This window comes from Hemitrygon akajei, chromosome 5 (assembly GCF_048418815.1).
Source record: "Hemitrygon akajei chromosome 5, sHemAka1.3, whole genome shotgun sequence".
Lineage (NCBI taxonomy): Eukaryota > Metazoa > Chordata > Chondrichthyes > Myliobatiformes > Dasyatidae > Hemitrygon > Hemitrygon akajei.
Window position 1 is genome coordinate 115,858,291 of NC_133128.1, and position 18,733 is coordinate 115,877,023.

General features: G+C 47.6%; 1 protein-coding gene across 10 annotated transcripts in view; it reads left to right on the top strand.

Annotated features, from left to right (window-relative positions):
* Positions 1–18,733, top strand: part of spega (striated muscle enriched protein kinase a) — a 705,926-nt gene that overhangs the window by 397,693 nt on the left and 289,500 nt on the right. For all 10 annotated transcript variants that reach the window (XM_073046262.1, XM_073046259.1, XM_073046255.1 and 7 more), the window contains 6 exons: positions 963–1,152; positions 3,823–4,052; positions 6,047–6,166; positions 6,994–7,098; positions 9,349–9,555; positions 15,054–15,177. In XM_073046262.1, the coding sequence (XP_072902363.1) occupies positions 963–1,152; positions 3,823–4,052; positions 6,047–6,166; positions 6,994–7,098; positions 9,349–9,555; positions 15,054–15,177 (976 nt within the window). The remainder of the gene's footprint in view (positions 1–962; positions 1,153–3,822; positions 4,053–6,046; positions 6,167–6,993; positions 7,099–9,348; positions 9,556–15,053; positions 15,178–18,733) is intronic.

Below are 18,733 nucleotides of genomic sequence, written 5' to 3' on the forward strand. Positions count from 1 at the left end.
CACAAGTGTGGCCAAGTTGACAGTGCCAACATAGCACGCCCACAGCTTACTAACCCTGACCCGTATGCCTGTGGAATGTGGGAGAAAACCCATGTGGTTACGAGGAGAATGTACAAACTTCCCACAGACAGTAGAGGGATTGAACCCTGATCTCATTGCTGATGCATAATCACTACGCTAGCTGCCACCCTCATCCACCATTCAATAATGGCTGATTTTTATAACCCAATTCACCTGCCATAACCCTTAACCCCTTACTAATCAAGAACTTATCATCCTCTGCTTTAAATATACCCAATGGCTCGGCTGCCACGGCCATCTGTGGCAATGAATTCCACAGATTCAACACCCTCTTGCTAAAGAAATTCCTCCTCATCTCTGCTCTAAACAGAGATCCTTCTTTTCTGAGGCTGTGCCCTCCGGTCCTAGACTCCCCCACTATTGGAAACATCCTCTCTATGAGCACTCTATCTAGCCTTTTAGTCCCCGGCAAGTTTAGAGAGACACTGGAATCTGGAGCAACAAACAAGGTGTTCTAGAAACTCAGTGATCTGTAGAAGTGAAATGGACAGTTAGCAGATGAAGGGCCTTGATTGGAAATATTGACTGCCCATTTCCCTCAGCTGCTGCCTGACCCTCTGAGTTCCTTCAGTAGGATGTGATCAGGAGTTGGGACATAGCTTGGGGATGGGGTTGAAGCTGTGCAGAGTCATAGCCGTGGGACCTTTAGCGTGCTCTCTCCCAGGGCTGAAGCCGAACTACCTTCACAGAGGGATATCAAATGCTGACAGGGGTTGGACAGTCCATACCGTCAGAAACACAAAATTCCAGGAATGAACAAAACTCTGCTGAGAATTCCGCTGTGTTATTCCTGCATTCCCAGTGGTGGGGAGGGGGTAGGGGGCATGCGTTAATGAACAAAGATGTGCTGTGACCCCCCCCCCCCTTTCCCTGCCTGGCAGGTGAGAAGGTCGTGGAGACAGACGAGGTACGGATCGTGAGAGACCGAGGGTTGCATTCCCTGCTCATCATGCACGCCGTGTCTGAGAACGAGGGGGAATACTCTGCCATTGCCCAGAACGCTCACGGCGATGCCTTCTGCTCAGCAGAGCTCTACGTTGAGGAGCCACGACCAATCATGGCATCACCAATGTAAGCATGGCAACAGGGCAAGGGTTATTTCACATAATGTCCTTTACCACTTCAGTGCAGCCCACACCACATCACAGCCAGGTGGATTATCTTTCTAGATACAGTGGTTGGCTTGACAGATAAAGATATCATATTAATCAGATAGATCACACTGAGCTGGTAGATAAACTGACCAGGTAAACAAACTGTGCAGGTAGATCACACTGACCAGTCAGTCTTACTTCAGTGGTTAGTAAGTTGATGGAGAAGATCCTGAGAGGCAGGATTTATGAACATGTGGAGAGGTATAATATGATTAGGAATAGTCAGCATGGCTTTGTCAAAGGCAGGTCGTGCCTTATGAGCCTGATTGAATTTTTTGACGATGTGACTAAACACACTGATGATGGTAGAACAGTAGATGTAGTGTATATGGATTTCAGCAAGGCATTTGACAAGTTCCCCCATGCAAGGTTTATTGAGAAAGTAAGGAGGTTGGGATCCAAGGGGACATTGCTTTGTGGATCCAGAACTGGCTTGCCCACAGAAGGCAAAGAGTGGTTGTAGATGGGTCATATTCTGCATGGTGGTCGGTCACCAGTGGTGTGCCTCAGGGATCTGTTCTGGGACCCCTGCTCTTTGTGATTTTTATAAATGACCTGGATGAAGAAGTGGAGGGATGGGTTAGTAAATTTGCTGATGACACAAAGGTTGGAGGTGTTGTGGATAGTATGGAGGGCTGTCAGAGGTTACAGCGGAACATTGATAGGATGCAAAAATGGGCTGAGAAGTGGCAGATGGAGTTCAACCCAGATAAGTGTGAGGTGATTCATTTTGGTAGGTCAAATATGATGGCAGAATATAGTATTAATGGTAAGACTCTTGGCAATGTGGAGGATCAGAGGGATCTTGGGGTCTGAGTCCATAGGACACTCAAAGCTGCTGCGCAGGTTGACTCTGTGGTTAAGAAGGCATACAGTGCATTGGCCTTCATCAATCTTGGGATTGAGTTTAGAAACCGAGAGGTAATGTTGCAGCTGTATAGGACCCAGGTCAGACCCCACTTGGAGTACTGTGCTCAGTTTTGGTCACATCACTGTAGGAGGGCTGTGGAAACCATAGAAAGGGTGCAGAGGAGATTTACAAGGATGTTGCCTGGATTGGGGAACATGCTTTATGAGATTAGGTTGAGTGAACTCGGCCTTTTCTCCTTGGAGTGACGGAGGATGAGAGGTGACCTGATAGAGGTGTATAAGATGAGAGGCATTGATTGTATGGATAGTCAGAGGCTTTTCCCCAGGGTGGAAATGGCTAACATGAGAGGGCACAGTTTTAAAGTGCTTGGAAGTGGGTACAGAGGAGATATCGGGGGTAAGTTTTTTACACAGAGAGTGGTGAGTGCATGGAATGGGCTGCCGGCAACGGTGGTGGAGGCGGATACAATAGGGTCTTTTAAGAGATTCCTGGACAGGTATATGGAGCTTAGAAAAATAGAGGGCTATGGGTAAGCCTAGGTAATTTCTAAGGTAAGGACATGTTCGGCACAGCTTTATGGGCCGAAGGGCCCGTATTGTGCTGTAGGTTTTCTATGCTTCTATGTAAGTCACCTGGCCATGAAACATAAACTGTACAGGTAAATTACTTGACCAGGTAAATCATCTGAGAAGGTAGATAAACTGACCAGGTAGGTCACATTGACCTGGTAGATAACTGACCAAGTCAATGACCTGACAGGTTGATCCTCTATCCGACTATTGTAGACAGGGCTCAGCACATCTCTAAAACTAGCCTGCCCTCCAAGGACTCTGACTACACTTCCAGCCGCCTCAGTTAAGCAGCCAGCAAAATCAAACAGACCACCCACCTGGAACGTTCTGTCTTCTTTCCCCTCCCAGTGGAAAGAAGATACAAAAGTCTGTAAGCTCATACCACCAGGCTCAAGGACAGCTTGTACCCCACTGCTGTAAGACTGTTATAGTCCTTAGTATGATAAGATGGACTCTTGCCCTCACATTCCACTCATTATGATCTTGTACCTTATTGTATACCTGCACTGCACCCTCTCTAACTGTAACACTTTATTCTGTACTCTGCTGTTGCTTTGCCTTCCTTAAACCTGGTGGAATGTCCCTTCAGGCTTTTGTATCTTCTACCCGATGAGAGAGGGGAGAAGAGAGAATTTCTGTGGGGTGGCTGTGTTACTGAGACAGTGGGAAGTGTAGACAGAGTCCATTGAGCGGAGGCTGCTTTCCGTGATGTGCTGAGCTCAGTCCACAACTCTGCAGTTTCATGGCAGAGCAGTTGCCGTACCAGACAGGATGCTTTTATGGTGCATTGATAAAGGTTGGTGAGGGCTAGGTTTCTTCTGCTTCCTGAGGAAGTCGAGTTGTAGTTGGAGAAACGTTGCCTGGCGGTCAGTCAGGTTCCCTGGTCACCACCACTGCTCTCTAACAGCCCTGCCTCACATCTTTGTGATGTCTGGTAGACCTCTTTCTCCAGGATTTCTGGAGGCTGTTAGATCCCACCTCTCCCCTTTGGATTCTTGGGTGAGAATAGGATGGAGTCGGGGGTTGTGGGGTGGGTTGACGGAGAGAAAACAGCCTGTGCACATAGCTTATTGCCACAGGATTATCTGGATTGCCACAGGATTATCCCTCTGCTAGCACCTTGAGCAATGTCCTGCCTCCACAGGGCCAAGCTGGAGAAGATGCCATCCATTCCTGAGGAGCCTGAGATCCCGGAGAACGAGGTGGAACGGTTCACCATGCCAGACTTCATCAGGCCCATCCAGAACGTGGACGTGACGGAGGGGAAGGATGCAGTGCTGGAGTGCCAGGTGACGGGGCTGCCCTACCCCACCATTAGCTGGTACCACAATGGCCAGAAGCTGCAGAGCACCGAGGAGAGGAGGATGACGCAGTGTACGTAACCACCTGACGCACAGTCCTCAATCCGACCATCCCTTGCACCCGTCCACAACCCCTGACCTTACCTCAGCACACCACTGCTAACCCTAGTGCCGTTTATTTCAGACCTGGGCCCTCAGCAGCATTGCTGACCTAGGCAACGACTCCTGGCACATGTTCCCCACCTCTGACCTGTCTTCAACACACCATTCCATCCCCAGGGCCATCTATTTCAGACATGGGATTTCCACCTCACCCTGTAACCTGGTGGAACCCCAGCAGTAATGCCACAGTCCCCATTCCCTAATGTCTTGCAAGACAACTACCTGCTTGTGAAAGACACAGAAACCGTCAGAATTCTGGGGTTTCCTTAGAACGATGAAAAGCAGGCCTTTTGGCCCTTCAAGACAGTTTTGGACCTTGAAGCTGCTTTCCTCTCTGAAAATAAAACATCAAACAAGAAACATACAACATGGAACATCAAACATAGTGCTTCAGATCTAGAATATTGAACGTAGAGCATCAGACATAGAACATCAAACACAGAACATCATAGAACAGTACAGCACAGTGCAGGCCTTACTTGTTGTTACAATGTTGTGCCGACTTTTTAACCAACTCCAAGATCAATCCAACCCTTCTGGCCTACATAGCCCTCCATTTTTCTTTCATCCATGTGGGTACACCACAGTAGTGTAGCGGTTAGCGCAACGCGATAACAGCTCGTGGCGTCAGAATTCAGAGTTCAATTCCGAAGTCATCGGTGAGAAGTTTATACATCATTTCCTCGAGTGAGAGGGTTTCCTCCGGGTTCCTCCCACAGTGCAAAGATGTACCAGTTAGTAGATTAGTTGGTCATCGTAAATTGTCCTATGATTAGACTAGGTTAAATAGGTGGGTCGCTGGACGGCACAGCTCGTTAGACCAAAAGGGCCTGTTCCACATTGTATCTCTAAATAAATTAAATAAAAATAAATACCTGTGGGTCTCTAAATGTCCCTAAAGTATCTGTCGCTACCACCACCCCTGACAACACATTTCAGGCAGCCACCACTCTCTGAATAAAAATGTACCTCTGACAAACCCCTCCCCCCCATACTTTCCTCCAGTCACCTTAAAATTATACCCCCCTTGTTTTAGCCATTTCCACCCTGGGAAAAAGTCTCTGGCTGTATACTCTTAATATAAACATCTCTATTAAGTCACCCTCATCCTACTTCACTCCAAAGAGAATAGCCCAAGTTTCTTCAACTTTTCCTCACAAGCCATGCTCTCCCATCTCCACTGCCTCATCTCTAAAGCTTCAGCAGTGCATCTTTCCTATAATGAGCTGAACTGACCTGAACACAATACTCCAAGAAATTGGAGTAATTTCCTATCCATGTACTTGTCCAACTCTCTTGTTATATCACTGAATATTTGTGTATTTATCCAAAAGTCTTTTAAACGATCAAATCTGCCTCTGCTATTTTGATCCTCAGGAAAAGACACTGGCTGTCTCTGCTCCTCCAGAGAAGACAACTCAAGTTTGTCCAATTTCACCTCCCTAATCCATACTCGAGAGGTTCATACTCTAAACCTCATCTGCTCACTCCCCAAAGCCTCCATGTGCTCTCGTTTCTTTCGGACCCAGACGTTCTGGGCAGGGGTCACCGTTACTTGATTTGTCACATACACTGAAATGCGTCATTTGCGTCAATGACCAAGGATGTGCTGGGGCAGCCTGCAAGTGTCGTCACATTTCTGGTGCCAACATAGCAGGCCCACAACTTACTAGCCCTAACCCATACGTCTTTGGAATGTGGGAGGAAACCCATGCGGTCGTGAGGAGAAGGTACAAATTCCTTACAGACCACGGCGGGAATTGAACCTGGGTCACTGGTGTTGTAAAGTGTTACGTTAACTACTACGTTCTCGTGACACCCCATCACACTGCAAGGACAGACTTTCCACTGTCCCTGCCTTCTGTCCACTGACTGGCTTCTCACCGTGACTTCTCTCTGATGCAGATAAAGACATCCATCGCCTCGTCATTCGCAGCATCGACCATTCGCACGCTGGCGTTTACAAAAGTGTGATAGCGAACAAGGTGGGGAAGGCCACTAGTTATGCCCACATCTACGTGTCTGGTAAGATCCCAACCTGTAATTGTCCATCAGTGGGATGGGGGTGGACCCTGCATAGGAACCCACTCAGTCCATAAGAAAGATAACTGTTCAAAGGTGCAGAGTCTGGATGAGTGTTTTTCGAAACTCTCCATATTTGGAGTATTGTGAACAATTTTAGACCCCATATTTGAGAAACGATGTGCTGGCATTGGAGAGGGTCCAGAGGAGGTTCACAGGACTCATCCCAGGATTGAAAGGGTTAATGTATGAGAAGCATTTGACATCTCTGGGCTTATACTCACTGGAGTATAGAAGAATGAGAAGATCTCATTCAAACCAATCAAATATTGAAAGACCTAGATAGAGAATAACAGATGCATGGGAGTGGGTTACACCTGGGATCGAATTCGGGGATTCGGGCTGTTGGGGGGGTGGGTTGTGTGGCAGGATGAGGTGCAGCACACTTGCTGGAGTGAGATGAGTCTGGGCAGGGAGGGGCTGTATGTGCTTGTGAATAGAGTGACTGGGAGTCAGGGAAGGATGTGGGTGTGCAGAGAGGGTGAGGGGTGGGGTGATGTGGTGCGGTGGACTCTACAGAATGGGAGGGGGTTGGATGAGATGTGGGGAAGGGTGGGGTGGATGAGGAGATGTGAGGTGGAATCACTGGAGCAGGAAGGATGTGGGTCATTTAGTGGTGTGTGGAGAGATTGGGGAGGTTGGTATGGGGTAAGATGAGGGATGGGGAACGGTGGTGGACAGAACTGGACCGAGCAGATAGGGTGGGGGGTGGAGGGTAACCAGCTGCCATTTCTGCTGCTTCACCAATCTCACTGCTGCCCTCTCCGCAGACGTTGTCCCTGCCCCTCCCAGCGGGCCGCCAGTGGTGGTGGGAGTAACCGGTCGCACCATCACCCTCCGGTGGAACAAACCGAAGAAACTTGACCCGGCGATAGGTAACAGCAGGGTGTATAGTCAAAGACCACGTCAGGAATAGGTGTACAGTGATAGACCGCGCCAGGGACGGGTGTACAGTGATAGACCGCGCCAGGGACGGGTGTACAGTGATAGACCGCGCCAGGGACGGGTGTACGGTGACGGACCGCGCCAGGGACGGGTGTACGGTGACGGACCGCGCCAGGGACGGGTGTACGGTAAAGGACAGCGTCAGGGACGGGTGTACGGTGACGGACCGCGCCAGGGACGGGTGTACATTGACGGACCGCGCCAGGGACGGGTGTACGGTGACGGACCGCGCCAGGGACGGGTGTACGGTGATAGACCGTGCCAGGGACGGGTGTACGGTGACGGACCGCGCCAGGGACGGGTGTACGGTGACGGACCGCGCCAGGGACGGGTGTACAGTAAAGGACAGCGTCAGGGACGGGTGTACGGTGATAGACCGCGCCAGGGACGGGTGTACGGTGACAGACCGCGTCAGGGACGGGTGTACATTGACGGACCGCGCCAGGGACAGGTGTACGGTGATAGACCGCGCCAGGGACGGGTGTACGGTGATAGACCGCGCCAGGGACGGGTGTACATTGACGGACCGCGCCAGGGACGGGTGTACAGTGACAGACCGCGCCAGGGACGGGTGTACGGTGACGGACCGCGTCAGGGACGGGTGTACGGTGATAGACCGCGCCAGGGACGGGTGTACAGTGACAGACCGCGTCAGGGACGGGTGTACATTGACGGACCGCGCCAGGGACAGGTGTACATTGACGGACCGCGCCAGGGACGGGTGTACAGTGACGGACCGCGCCAGGGACGGGTGTACGGTGATAGACCGTGCCAGGGACGGGTGTACAGTGACGGACCGCGCCAGGGACGGGTGTACGGTGACGGACCGCGCCAGGGACTGGTGTACATTGACGGACCGCGCCAGGGACGGGTGTACGGTGATGGACCGCGCCAGGGACGGGTGTACGGTGACGGACCGCGCCAGGGACGGGTGTACATTGACGGACCGCGCCAGGGTCGGGTGTACGGTGACGGACCGTGCCAGGGACGGGTGTACGGTGACGGACCGTGCCAGGGTCGGGTGTACGGTGACGGACCGCGCCAGGGACGGGTGTACAGTGACGGACCGCGCCAGGGACGGGTGGGCTGGGGCAGGGAGGTTGATGCACTATCTGGGACTGTACCTCCACACTGTCTGGTCTGTGTCTTATGCACAGGATGGAAACTGTAGTTTGTTACCCTGCTCCCAGGTCAGACACCCAGTGAACTTCCCTGTACGCCGTCCCATCACAGACTCCCGGGATCAGACACAGAGTGAAGCTCCCTCCACACTGTCCCATCACACACTCCCAGGATCAGACACAGTGTGAAGCTCCCTCCACACTGTCCCATCACACACTCCCAGGATCAGACACAGAGTGAAGCTCCCTCTACGCCATCCCATCACAGACTCCCGGGGTCAGATACAGAGTGAAATTCCCTCCACACTGTCCTATCACTGATTCCCGGGATCAGACACAGAGTGAAGCTCCCTCCACACTGTCCCATCACACACTCCCAGGGCCAGACACAGAGTGAAACTCCCTGTGCACCGTTCTGTCACACACTCTGTTATAGCCATGTGGTAGAAGCTGTTTGTGGTCCTAGTGGTGCTTGCTTTCCTGATGGGAGGGGGAGATGAGAGGTAGGCAGGGTTATCGGTTACACTGGCTGCTTTACTAAGGCAGTAAGAAGTGTAGACTGCAGTTTCTTGTGGTCACGTACAGAGCAGTTGCCATACGAAGCCGTGGTGTATCCAGACAAAGTGCTTCTATGGTGAACTGATAATCATTATCTATTACCTCAGTCACTGCACTGTAAACACTTTAAACTGTTTTTTATAATACTGTTCACATTGTAAATATATGCTGGTGTTTATGCATTTATGCAAATTTTATTCCATATCCGTATTTAAATCTTTAATTGTATTTTTATATGTCTTTATTCTTTATAATGCTGAATGTTGTTCTTTGTTGCATGTTGCGCCAACACACCACAGCTAATTCCTAATACATGTAAATGTATTTGGTGAATAAAGTTGATTCTTGATTCTTAAGTGCTGGCAAGTGGGTTTAGAATAGATGGTACTGATGGTCAGCATGCCGAAGATAGGAGGAAGGCCCTGTTTCAGTGTGATGTGACTTTCTAATGTGGAGAGATCTCCTCAGCACGAGGTGCCAACTGTCTCTGATCATTCCCAGATCCCACCAGCCTAACGTACGTCATTCAGAGCCAGGTGCTGGCATCTGCTCAGTGGCACATCCTGAAAACTAACATCCGGGATACCAGCTTCACCATCCAGTCTCTGAACAAAGGCATCCAGTACCTCTTCCGCATCCAGAGCGCCACATCGAAGAGCTGTAGCAAGCCTTCACCAGTGTCGGAGCCCGTCAAGCTGCTGGACAGAGGTAAGCAACTGCTTCAGGCTGCGAGAGGCAGGTGGTCACAGAGTGAAAGCATAGAAAAGAAAGGCAGGTGAATTCTCATTCAGCTGTACACATGTGTACAGCTAAGCAAAACATTGTTCTTCAGGGACCAGGGTGTAAAACTCTGTATTTATGTCACATACAGCACATAAAATAATATTAACACAATAATATTTACAATAATATTTATTTCTGTAAATGTACATGTTGACATTAAGTGCACAGAGAATGCACTTAAATGAAAAAAAAATTCCATACAAAAAGTAGCACAATAGTGTAGCAGTTGGTGTAATGCTTTACAGCACCAGGAATTGAGGTTTACTTCCCAATGTTTACTGTAAAGAGTGTGTACGTTCTTCCCGTGACTGTGTGGGTTTCCTCTGGGTGCTCCTGTTTCCTCATACATTCCAAAGACATACAGTTAGGGTTAGTACATTGTGGGCTTGCTATGTTGGTGTTGGAAGCGTGAAGACACTTCTGGGCTACCCCCAGCACATCCTCGGACTTTGTTGATTGTTAACACAAATGATGCATTTCACTGTGTTTTTTGATGTACATGTGACTCCCCCCAACAACCCCCCACCACCAGTGCTAAATCATTTCCTGTCAGAGTCACTTTATGCACAGGCACTCCTGGACCTACTGTAGCATCACTTTATGTACATACATTCAGTCGGTATATAAACCATACAGTGGATTCCAGTTAATTGGGACACATCAGGATCAGTATGTTTTGGCCCAATTAAGTAGCTGCCCTAATTAGCCAAAGATTCATAGAAATAGTTAAAAACATACAAAGAAGACCAACTACCATTTAACTGAGTAACAAATTATGCTCTTAGATGAAATACAGAACAAATTAGAACACTAGCAATACTACTACAGTACTATAAAACTAAGCATTGGTTCCTAATAGTTAAAAAAACGGGGGAATTCATCCAGTGTATGTTGCTGCATTCTTTTGATTGACTGTAAATGAACAAAATCAGTGCAGACACCCAGAGCAGTTAGTGGATTGCTTTCATACAATGCTTTCGACAACTGCATCCTCCAAATCTTCATTCTCATTGTAACATTCAAGATGACTGTCGATATCTTCAAAGTTTCTAACTTGAAGTAGTGAAATCGTTTCATTTTTACGCCCAGCCGTTTCTGGCATCTCCAAGCCTGAAGGCTTGAAACCACAGTGAGCAAAACAGTTCTGAGTTACCTTACATCTTATTTCTTGCCAAAAATCACTGATTTTTGAACACAAACACATACAGCCGGCACTATTTAAAAACTGTTTGCTCTAAACATGGTGTGGAGTCGAACAGACACACAAGTGCACATAACGATAGCCAACAGGAACTCAAAAAATGCAGCTAAGATCTACGCAAAGTTATCAAGGCAGCGAAACGACAATACAGTGACAAGATCCAGACACAGCCTTCCATCAACAACACACGCAGCTTATGGCAAGGTCTGCACACCATCACAGACTTCAAAGCTAAACACAGTGGTGCCTCCAATATCACTGCCTTTGTCCCAGAAGAGCTAAAACTTTTTTACACTCAGTTCGATGTCCCCAACACTGAGCCCTTGGGGAGAGCCACTGAAGCGACCTGCACCTTGGTCATCTCTGAGGCTGAAGTACATCGGTGTTTCCAACGAGTGGACAGTCGCAAGGTTGCAAGACTGGACAGCATCCCTGGGCGCAGCACATGTGTTTACAGACATTTTTAATCTCTCCATTTCCCAGTGTAGAGTGCCCTCCTGCTTCAAAACATTCACCATTGTTCCAATACCTAAAAGGACCAAGATAACATGTCTGAATGACTGGCGTCCTGTCGCAATAATAAGCAAATGCTTTGAGAAGCTGGTCAAGGACTACATCTGCAGCACGCTACCACCCACACTGAGCCCCCTACAATTTGCCTACCGACACAACCGGTCGACATATGACGCAATAGCCACTGCTCTACACCCCATCCTTACACATCTGGAGAAGAAGGATGCTTATTTGATGATGCTATTCTTGGACTACATTTCAGTATTCAACACCATAATTCCCTCCAGGCACAACAAGAAGCTCAGAGACCTCGGCTTTCACCCTGCCTTGTGCAGCTGGATCCCGTCAGATCACCAGCAGGTGATAAGAGTGGGCTCCCTCACCTCTGACCCTCAGGGCTGTGTCCTAAACCCCCTCCTTTACTCTCTGTATACCCATGACTGTCTCACCACCCACAATTCCAATCTGCTAATTAGATTTGCTGATGATGCTACATTGATTGGCCTTGTCACAAATATTAAAGAGGCAGCCTACAGAGAAGAAGTCATCACCCTGACCCAGTGGTGTCAAGAAAACAACCTCTCCCTCAATCGCAAAAACAAAGGAGCTGGTTGTGGACTACGGAAGGAATGGAGACAGGCTAGCCCCTATTGATGTCAATGGATCTGGAGTTGAGAGGGTGAACTTCAAGTTCCTCGGCATACACATCACCGAGGACCTTACGTGGTCTGTACACACCAGCTGTGTAGTGAAGAAAGCACAACAGCACCTTTTTCACTTCAGATGGTTGAAGAAGTTTGGCATGAGTCCCCGAATTCTAAACTTTCTACCGGGGCATAATTGAGAGCATCCTGACTGGCTGCATCACTGCCTGCTATGGGAACTGTACTCCCCTCAATCACAGGAAACCTGCAGAGAGTGGTGTGGATAGCCCAGCGCATCTGTAGATGTGAACTTCCCACTGTTCAGGATATTTACAAAAACACTTGTGTAAAAAGGGCCCGAAGGATCACTGGGGACCTGAGTCATCCCAACCACAAACTGTTCCAGCTGCTACTATCCAGGAAACGGTACCGCAGCATAAAAGCCAGGACCATCAGGCTCCGGGACAGCTTCTTCCACCAGGCCACCAGACTGATTAATTCACACTGATACAATTGTATTTCTATGTTATATTGACGGTCCTGTTGTACATACTATTTATTACAAATTACTATAAATTGCACATTGCACATTTAGACGGAAGCAAAACATAAAGATTTTTAGTCCTCATGTATATGAAGGATGTAAGAAATAAAGTCTATTCAATTCAGTTCAATTCAACTGACACCAGTTAGAAATTGCTCAGCACCAGTCTCCTGTCCCAGTGAAGTGGCATAGTGTCCCAAACAAACAAAGGGAATCTTGGTTATTTTCTCAATTAGTTTATGTTCTATATTTGTCCCAAATAAGCGGCTTCCCCGATTAAACAATGGACCAATTAACTGGAATCCACTGTATTTGTATTTTTTATTTTTTTTAATTGTGGTTTTTATGCTTACATTGTAGTTTTTTTTGTGCTGCACCTGATCTGGAGTAGCAGTCATTTCATTTTCCCTTACAGTCATCTACTAACTAATGACAATAAACAATCTTGAATCTTGACAACTAAAGCTAATCTTAATAATCTCATTTATCTTCTTTAGACCCATGATATTTTGGGCCATTAAGTCTATTGGAACATAATATAAGAACTAGGAGCAGGAGTTGGCCTGCTCTGACATTCAATAAGGTGGCTGATCTGACTGTGGACTCAGCTGCAACTACCTGCCTTTTTCCCCAGAACCCTGAATTCCCCTGCTATGCAAATTGTATATCTAACCTTGTCTTAAGTATATTGACTGAGGTAGCCTCTACTACTTCCCTGTGCAGAGAATTCCACAGACTCACTACTCTCTGGGAAAAACAGTTCCTCCTGATCTCCGTCCTAAATCTACTCCCCCAAATCTTGAGGGTATGTCCCCTAGTTCCAATCTCAGCTCCCACTCTTCTCTACCTCTATCGTATCTATTTTCATAATTCCCCACCTTTGCATCAGCTCCCTTCACAGGTGCAGATGCTCTTGTTTATATCAATGGTGTTGAGGTGGAGAGCTTCAAGTTCCTTCGAGTGAGTATCATCAGCAGCCTATCCTAGTCCAACCACACAGACATCATGGCTAAGGGAGCTCTCAAACACCCGTACTTCCTCAGGAAGCTAAAGAAGTTTGGCATGCCCACATTGACTCTTTACCAATTTTTATCAATGCACCATAAAAAGGATTCTGTCCAGATGCATCACGCTTGTTATGGGAGCTGCTCTGGATGTGACCACAACAGACGGTCTCAATAAAACAGCCAGCATAGTCAAAGACCCCACCCACCCTAGATATTCTCTCTTTTCCCCTTTCCCTTCAGGTACGATAGAAAAGCATGAAAGCACGTACCAGCAGGCTTAACAACAGCTTCTACCCCACTGTTACAAGACTATTGAACAACTCTGTAGGACAATAAGATGGACTCTTGACCTCACAATCTGGCGAGTTATGGCCCTTGCACCTTATTGCATAAGATGAAAGGAAGATTTGCTTTATTTGGCACACGTACATCGAATTATCGAAACATACAGTGAAATGTGCTGGTCGTTGATGCAAACAACACAGTCCGAGGAAGTGCTGACAGTAGCCTGTAAATGTCGCCATGCTTCTGGCACCAACGTAACATGCCCTCAACTTACTGACCCTGACCTGTACGTCATTAGACCTCCCACATTCCAGAGACACATGGTTAGGGTTAGTGAGCTGTGGCCGTGCTATGTTGGTGCTGGAAATGCGTCACCAGTTGTGGGCTGCCCCCAGCACATCTTTGGACCGTGTTGGCCATTGACACAAACGACGCATTTCACCGCATGGTTTGATGTACATGTGACAAATAAAGCTAACCTTTCATCTTTAATTTCTTTGGAATGAGAAAGGAAACCAGAGCACTTGGAGGAGACCCACGCAGTCACGGGGAGAACGTACAAATGCCTCACAGAATGTAGTGGGAACTGAACCCCACTTTTACAACTAGCTCTGTAAAGTGTTACGCTAACTGCTACACTAACATTCTGCTCAGCACTGCTCTTTGTAGCTTTAACAACTTATTCCGCACTCTGCTATTGTTTATCCTTATACTACCTCCACGCCCTGTGTAACGAATTGAAATGTATATACAGCAAGACAAGTTTTTTTTTACTGTATTTCAGTATGTATGACAACAATAAACCAGTTTGGAATTTAGGGGAAATGAGGGGAGATTTGAGAGGGGTAAAGAAAATTATGAGGGCTATACATAGAGCAAATACAAGTTGAGTTTTTCACTGAGGTTGGGTGAGACTAGAACAAGATGTCATGGGTTAAAGGTGAAAGGTGAAATGTTTAAGGGGAACCTGAGGGGGAAATTCTTCACTCAGAGGGTGGGGGTAGTGTGGAACAAGCTGCTGGTGGGAGTGGTGAATACAGGTTCAATTTCAACATTTAAGAGAAATTTGGATTAGTACATGCATGGAAAGGATATGGAGGACTGTGGTCCAGCTGCAGGTTGATAGGATTAGGCAGAGTAATAGTTCAGTACGGACTAGATGGGTCGAAGGGCCTGATTCTGTGCTGTAGGACTTTATGACTTTAAACTACCAGTGTACCTTCTGACAGGCCCGTACCTGGAGGAGGCTCCCTGCTTCATAGACAAACCAGATGTGGTGTTTGCCGTGGAGAACCAGAGCACTTCTATAATCTGTACGCTGAACTACGTGCAGGCAGACGTCACCTGGACCAGGTAACTGGGAACATTCCTCTGACAAGAGCCAGAGCAGGATGAGGGCAACTGGAGCAGGTATCCAACCACCCTCCCACCCCATGTACAGCACAGGAACAGGCCTTTCAGCCCACTATGTTGAGCCAAACTAATTAAGCCAAGAGTGCCTAATTAAACTAGTCCCTTCTGCCAACATATGTACTATATCCCTCCATTCTCTGCACTTTCACATGCCTGTGTAAGATCCTCTTAGACTCCTCTGTTGTATCTGTTTCCACCACCGACCCTGGCAATGTGTTCCAGACACCCACCACTCTGTAAAGCAAAACTTGTCCCACCCACCTCTTTTAAACTTTGGCAGTCCTTGGCAACTATGTGCAAACAAACATAGAACACAGAACTATAGCACGGGAGCAGGCCTTTTGGCCCACAATGTCTGTGCTGAACACAATTCCAAATTAAAGTAAATCTTGTCTGCCTGCACATCATCCCACTCCCTCCATCCCTGCATATTTATGAGCCTGTCTAACAACCTCTGAAACAATCTATTGTGTCTTCCTCTACCACCACTCCTGGCACCCACCACACTCCATGTAAAAAACTTGACCCTCAGATCGCCTCTGAACGTTCACCCGCCCACCTTAAATGCATGCCCTCTGACCCTGGGCAGGAGATACCAGCTGTCTACTCCATCTGTGCCTCGCATAATCTTACAAGTAGTTATCTCTCCCCTCGGCCTCCACCACTCGAGAGAAAAACAATGCAAGTTTGTCTGAGCTCTTGTTATAGCACGTGCTCTCTAATCCAACAGTATTCGTGTGAACCTCTTCTGTGCTCTCTACTGTGCAAACTACAGTACAGAACTGGCCCATGATATTGTGCCGACCTTTTAACATACTCTAAGATCAATCTAACACTTCCCTTCTACATAGCTCTCCATAAGACTTCCCAACCTTCTCTGACACTACAGGATCCACTTTCATACTCATCACTGCTTGGTACGGAAACTGCACTGCAGCGGACAGGAAGGCTCTTCAATGGACAGTCATCACAGACAGACATACTTTATTGATCCCGAGGGAAATTGGGTTTCGTTACAGTCGCACCAACCAAGAATAGTGTAGAAATATAGCAAAATAAAACCATAAATAATTAAATAATAATTAGTAAATTATTCCAAGTGGAAATAAGTCCAGGACCAGCCTATTGGCTCAGGGTGTCTGACACTCTGAGGGAGGAGTTGTAAAGTTTGATGGCCACAGGCAGGAATGTCTTCCTATGACACTCAGTGTTACATCTTGGTGGAATGAGTCTCTGACTGAATGTACATCCTGTGCCTAACCAGTACATTATGGAGTGGATGGGAGTCATTGTCCAAGATGGCATGCAACTTGGACAACATCCTCTTTTCAGGCACCACCGTCAGAGAGTCCAGTTCCACCCCCACAACATCACTGGCCTTACGAATGAGTTTGTTGATTCTGTTGGTATCTGCTACCCTCAGCCTGCTGCCCCAGCACACAACAGCAAACATGATAGCACTGGCCACCACAGACTCGTAGAACATCCTCAACATCGTCCGGCAGATGTTAAAGGACCTCAGTCTCCTCAGGAAATAGAAACAGCTCTGACCCTTTTTGTAGACAGCCTCAGTGTTCTTTGACCAGTCCAGTTTATTGTTAATTCATATCCCCAGGTATTTGTAATCCTCCACCATGTCCACACTGACCCCTTGGATGGAAACAGGGGTCACTGGTGCCTTAGCCCTCCTCAGGTCCACCACCAGCAATTTAGTCTTTTTCACATTAAGCTGCAGATGATTCTGCTCACACCATGTGACAAAGTTTCCCACCGTAGCCCTGTACTCCGCCTCATCTCCCTTGCTGATACATCCAACTATGGCAGAGTCATCAGAAAACTTCTGAAGATGACAAGACTCTGTGCAGTAGTTGAAGTCCGAGGTGTAGATGGTGAAGGGAAAGGGAGAAAGGACAGTCCCCTGTGGAGCCCAGGGGACTCCTGCACCCGCACCAGCCTAGCTGCCATCAGGGCAATATGTACAGAAAGGTGCCAGAAAAGGGCCAGTAACTCATGAAGGATCCCACCCACCCTGCTCAAGGGCTGTTTGTCCCACTCCCATTAGGGAGGAGACCAGACTCCAGGATCTCCAGACACAGAAACAGTTACTTTCCCCAAGCAGTAAGGCTGATCAATACCTCCAACCACTAAGCCACCACTCCACACGCCCAACCACCGCCACTTTACCATTTCCTGTCAGTCACCTTATGTAGTTTCAATAGTTGCGTTTAATATCAGAGAACTGTATGCAATATACATCCCAAAATTCTTGTTCTTTGCAGACATCCACAGAAACAGAACAGGGCCCCAAAGAATGAGTGACAGTAAAGATGTTAGAATCCCAAAGTCCCCCTGCTCCCCCTCCCGATTTGTCAAGTACTGAGCCCCTGACAGCCAATCCACTGTTCCCGATGTTCCATTTTCTCCTGCGATGCTTCAGTCGGCAGCACTGGCATGGAATCAGCTCGTCCACAGAGCTGCAAAGTCTCAGAGTGCCGAAAAGTCCTTGGGATATCAAAAAGCGGCCGGTCGTGAGCCCCAGAAGAGAGTCCCACCACTGCAAAGAGCTGAAATGTAAGTCTAACTCCAGGTCAGGGTCTCAGACAGAACACTATCCACCCTGAAAAGGGAAACAAGAGACATTAAAGGTAGAAATTAAGTAGAAATGAGCTTGAAGGTGTTAAGCTCCACCTATAGTGCAGCCTAGCATCACTTTATCAACATAGTATCAATCTATATACAGTATATAAGCTATGCCGGCTGGTGGCGCAGTGACATCAGCGCCGGACTCCGGAGCGAAGGTTCCCGAGTTCGAACCCAGTCTTTCCATCCCACACTTCCCATCCGTGCTGGGTTGAATGTCGAGCTCACAACTCAGCCTTGTAAAAAAACAACTGCGCTGTGAGAGGGACGTGGGGGACCACTCACAGTATCTTCCCTCCAAGACAACCACGTGAAAAAAAAAGTGTTCGCCGAGGCTGTGGCACAGTATGGCACACAAAAAAATATAAGCTACATTATGTATTTTTACTTATTTTTATTATTTTGTTCTTTATCTTTTGTGCATTTTCTGTGTGCTGCAACAGATCCAGAATAACAACTATTTCATTATCCTTTACACTTGTGCACTGGAAATGACATTAAACAGTCTTGAATCTTAAATTTTTTGGGTCCTGAATGTCACTTATGAGAGTGATCTTTTTCCCGAGAGCCATTTTTCTCCAGTGTTCCCATGTCCTTCGATTTTCCTTAACATCCAGTATTCCTGTTTTGAATACACTTAGTTTTATTGCAGCTTTATAAAACTCTAGTTCGGCTGCACCTGGAGTATTGCATACAGTTCTGGTCACCCCATTATAGGAAGAATATCAAGGCTTCCGAGAGGGTATAGAAGAAGTTTACCACAATGCTGTCTGGATTAGAGGCCATGTGTTATAACAAGAGGATAGAAAAGCTGTGGTGGTTTTCTCAGGCTGAGGGAAAATCTGATAGAGGTTTA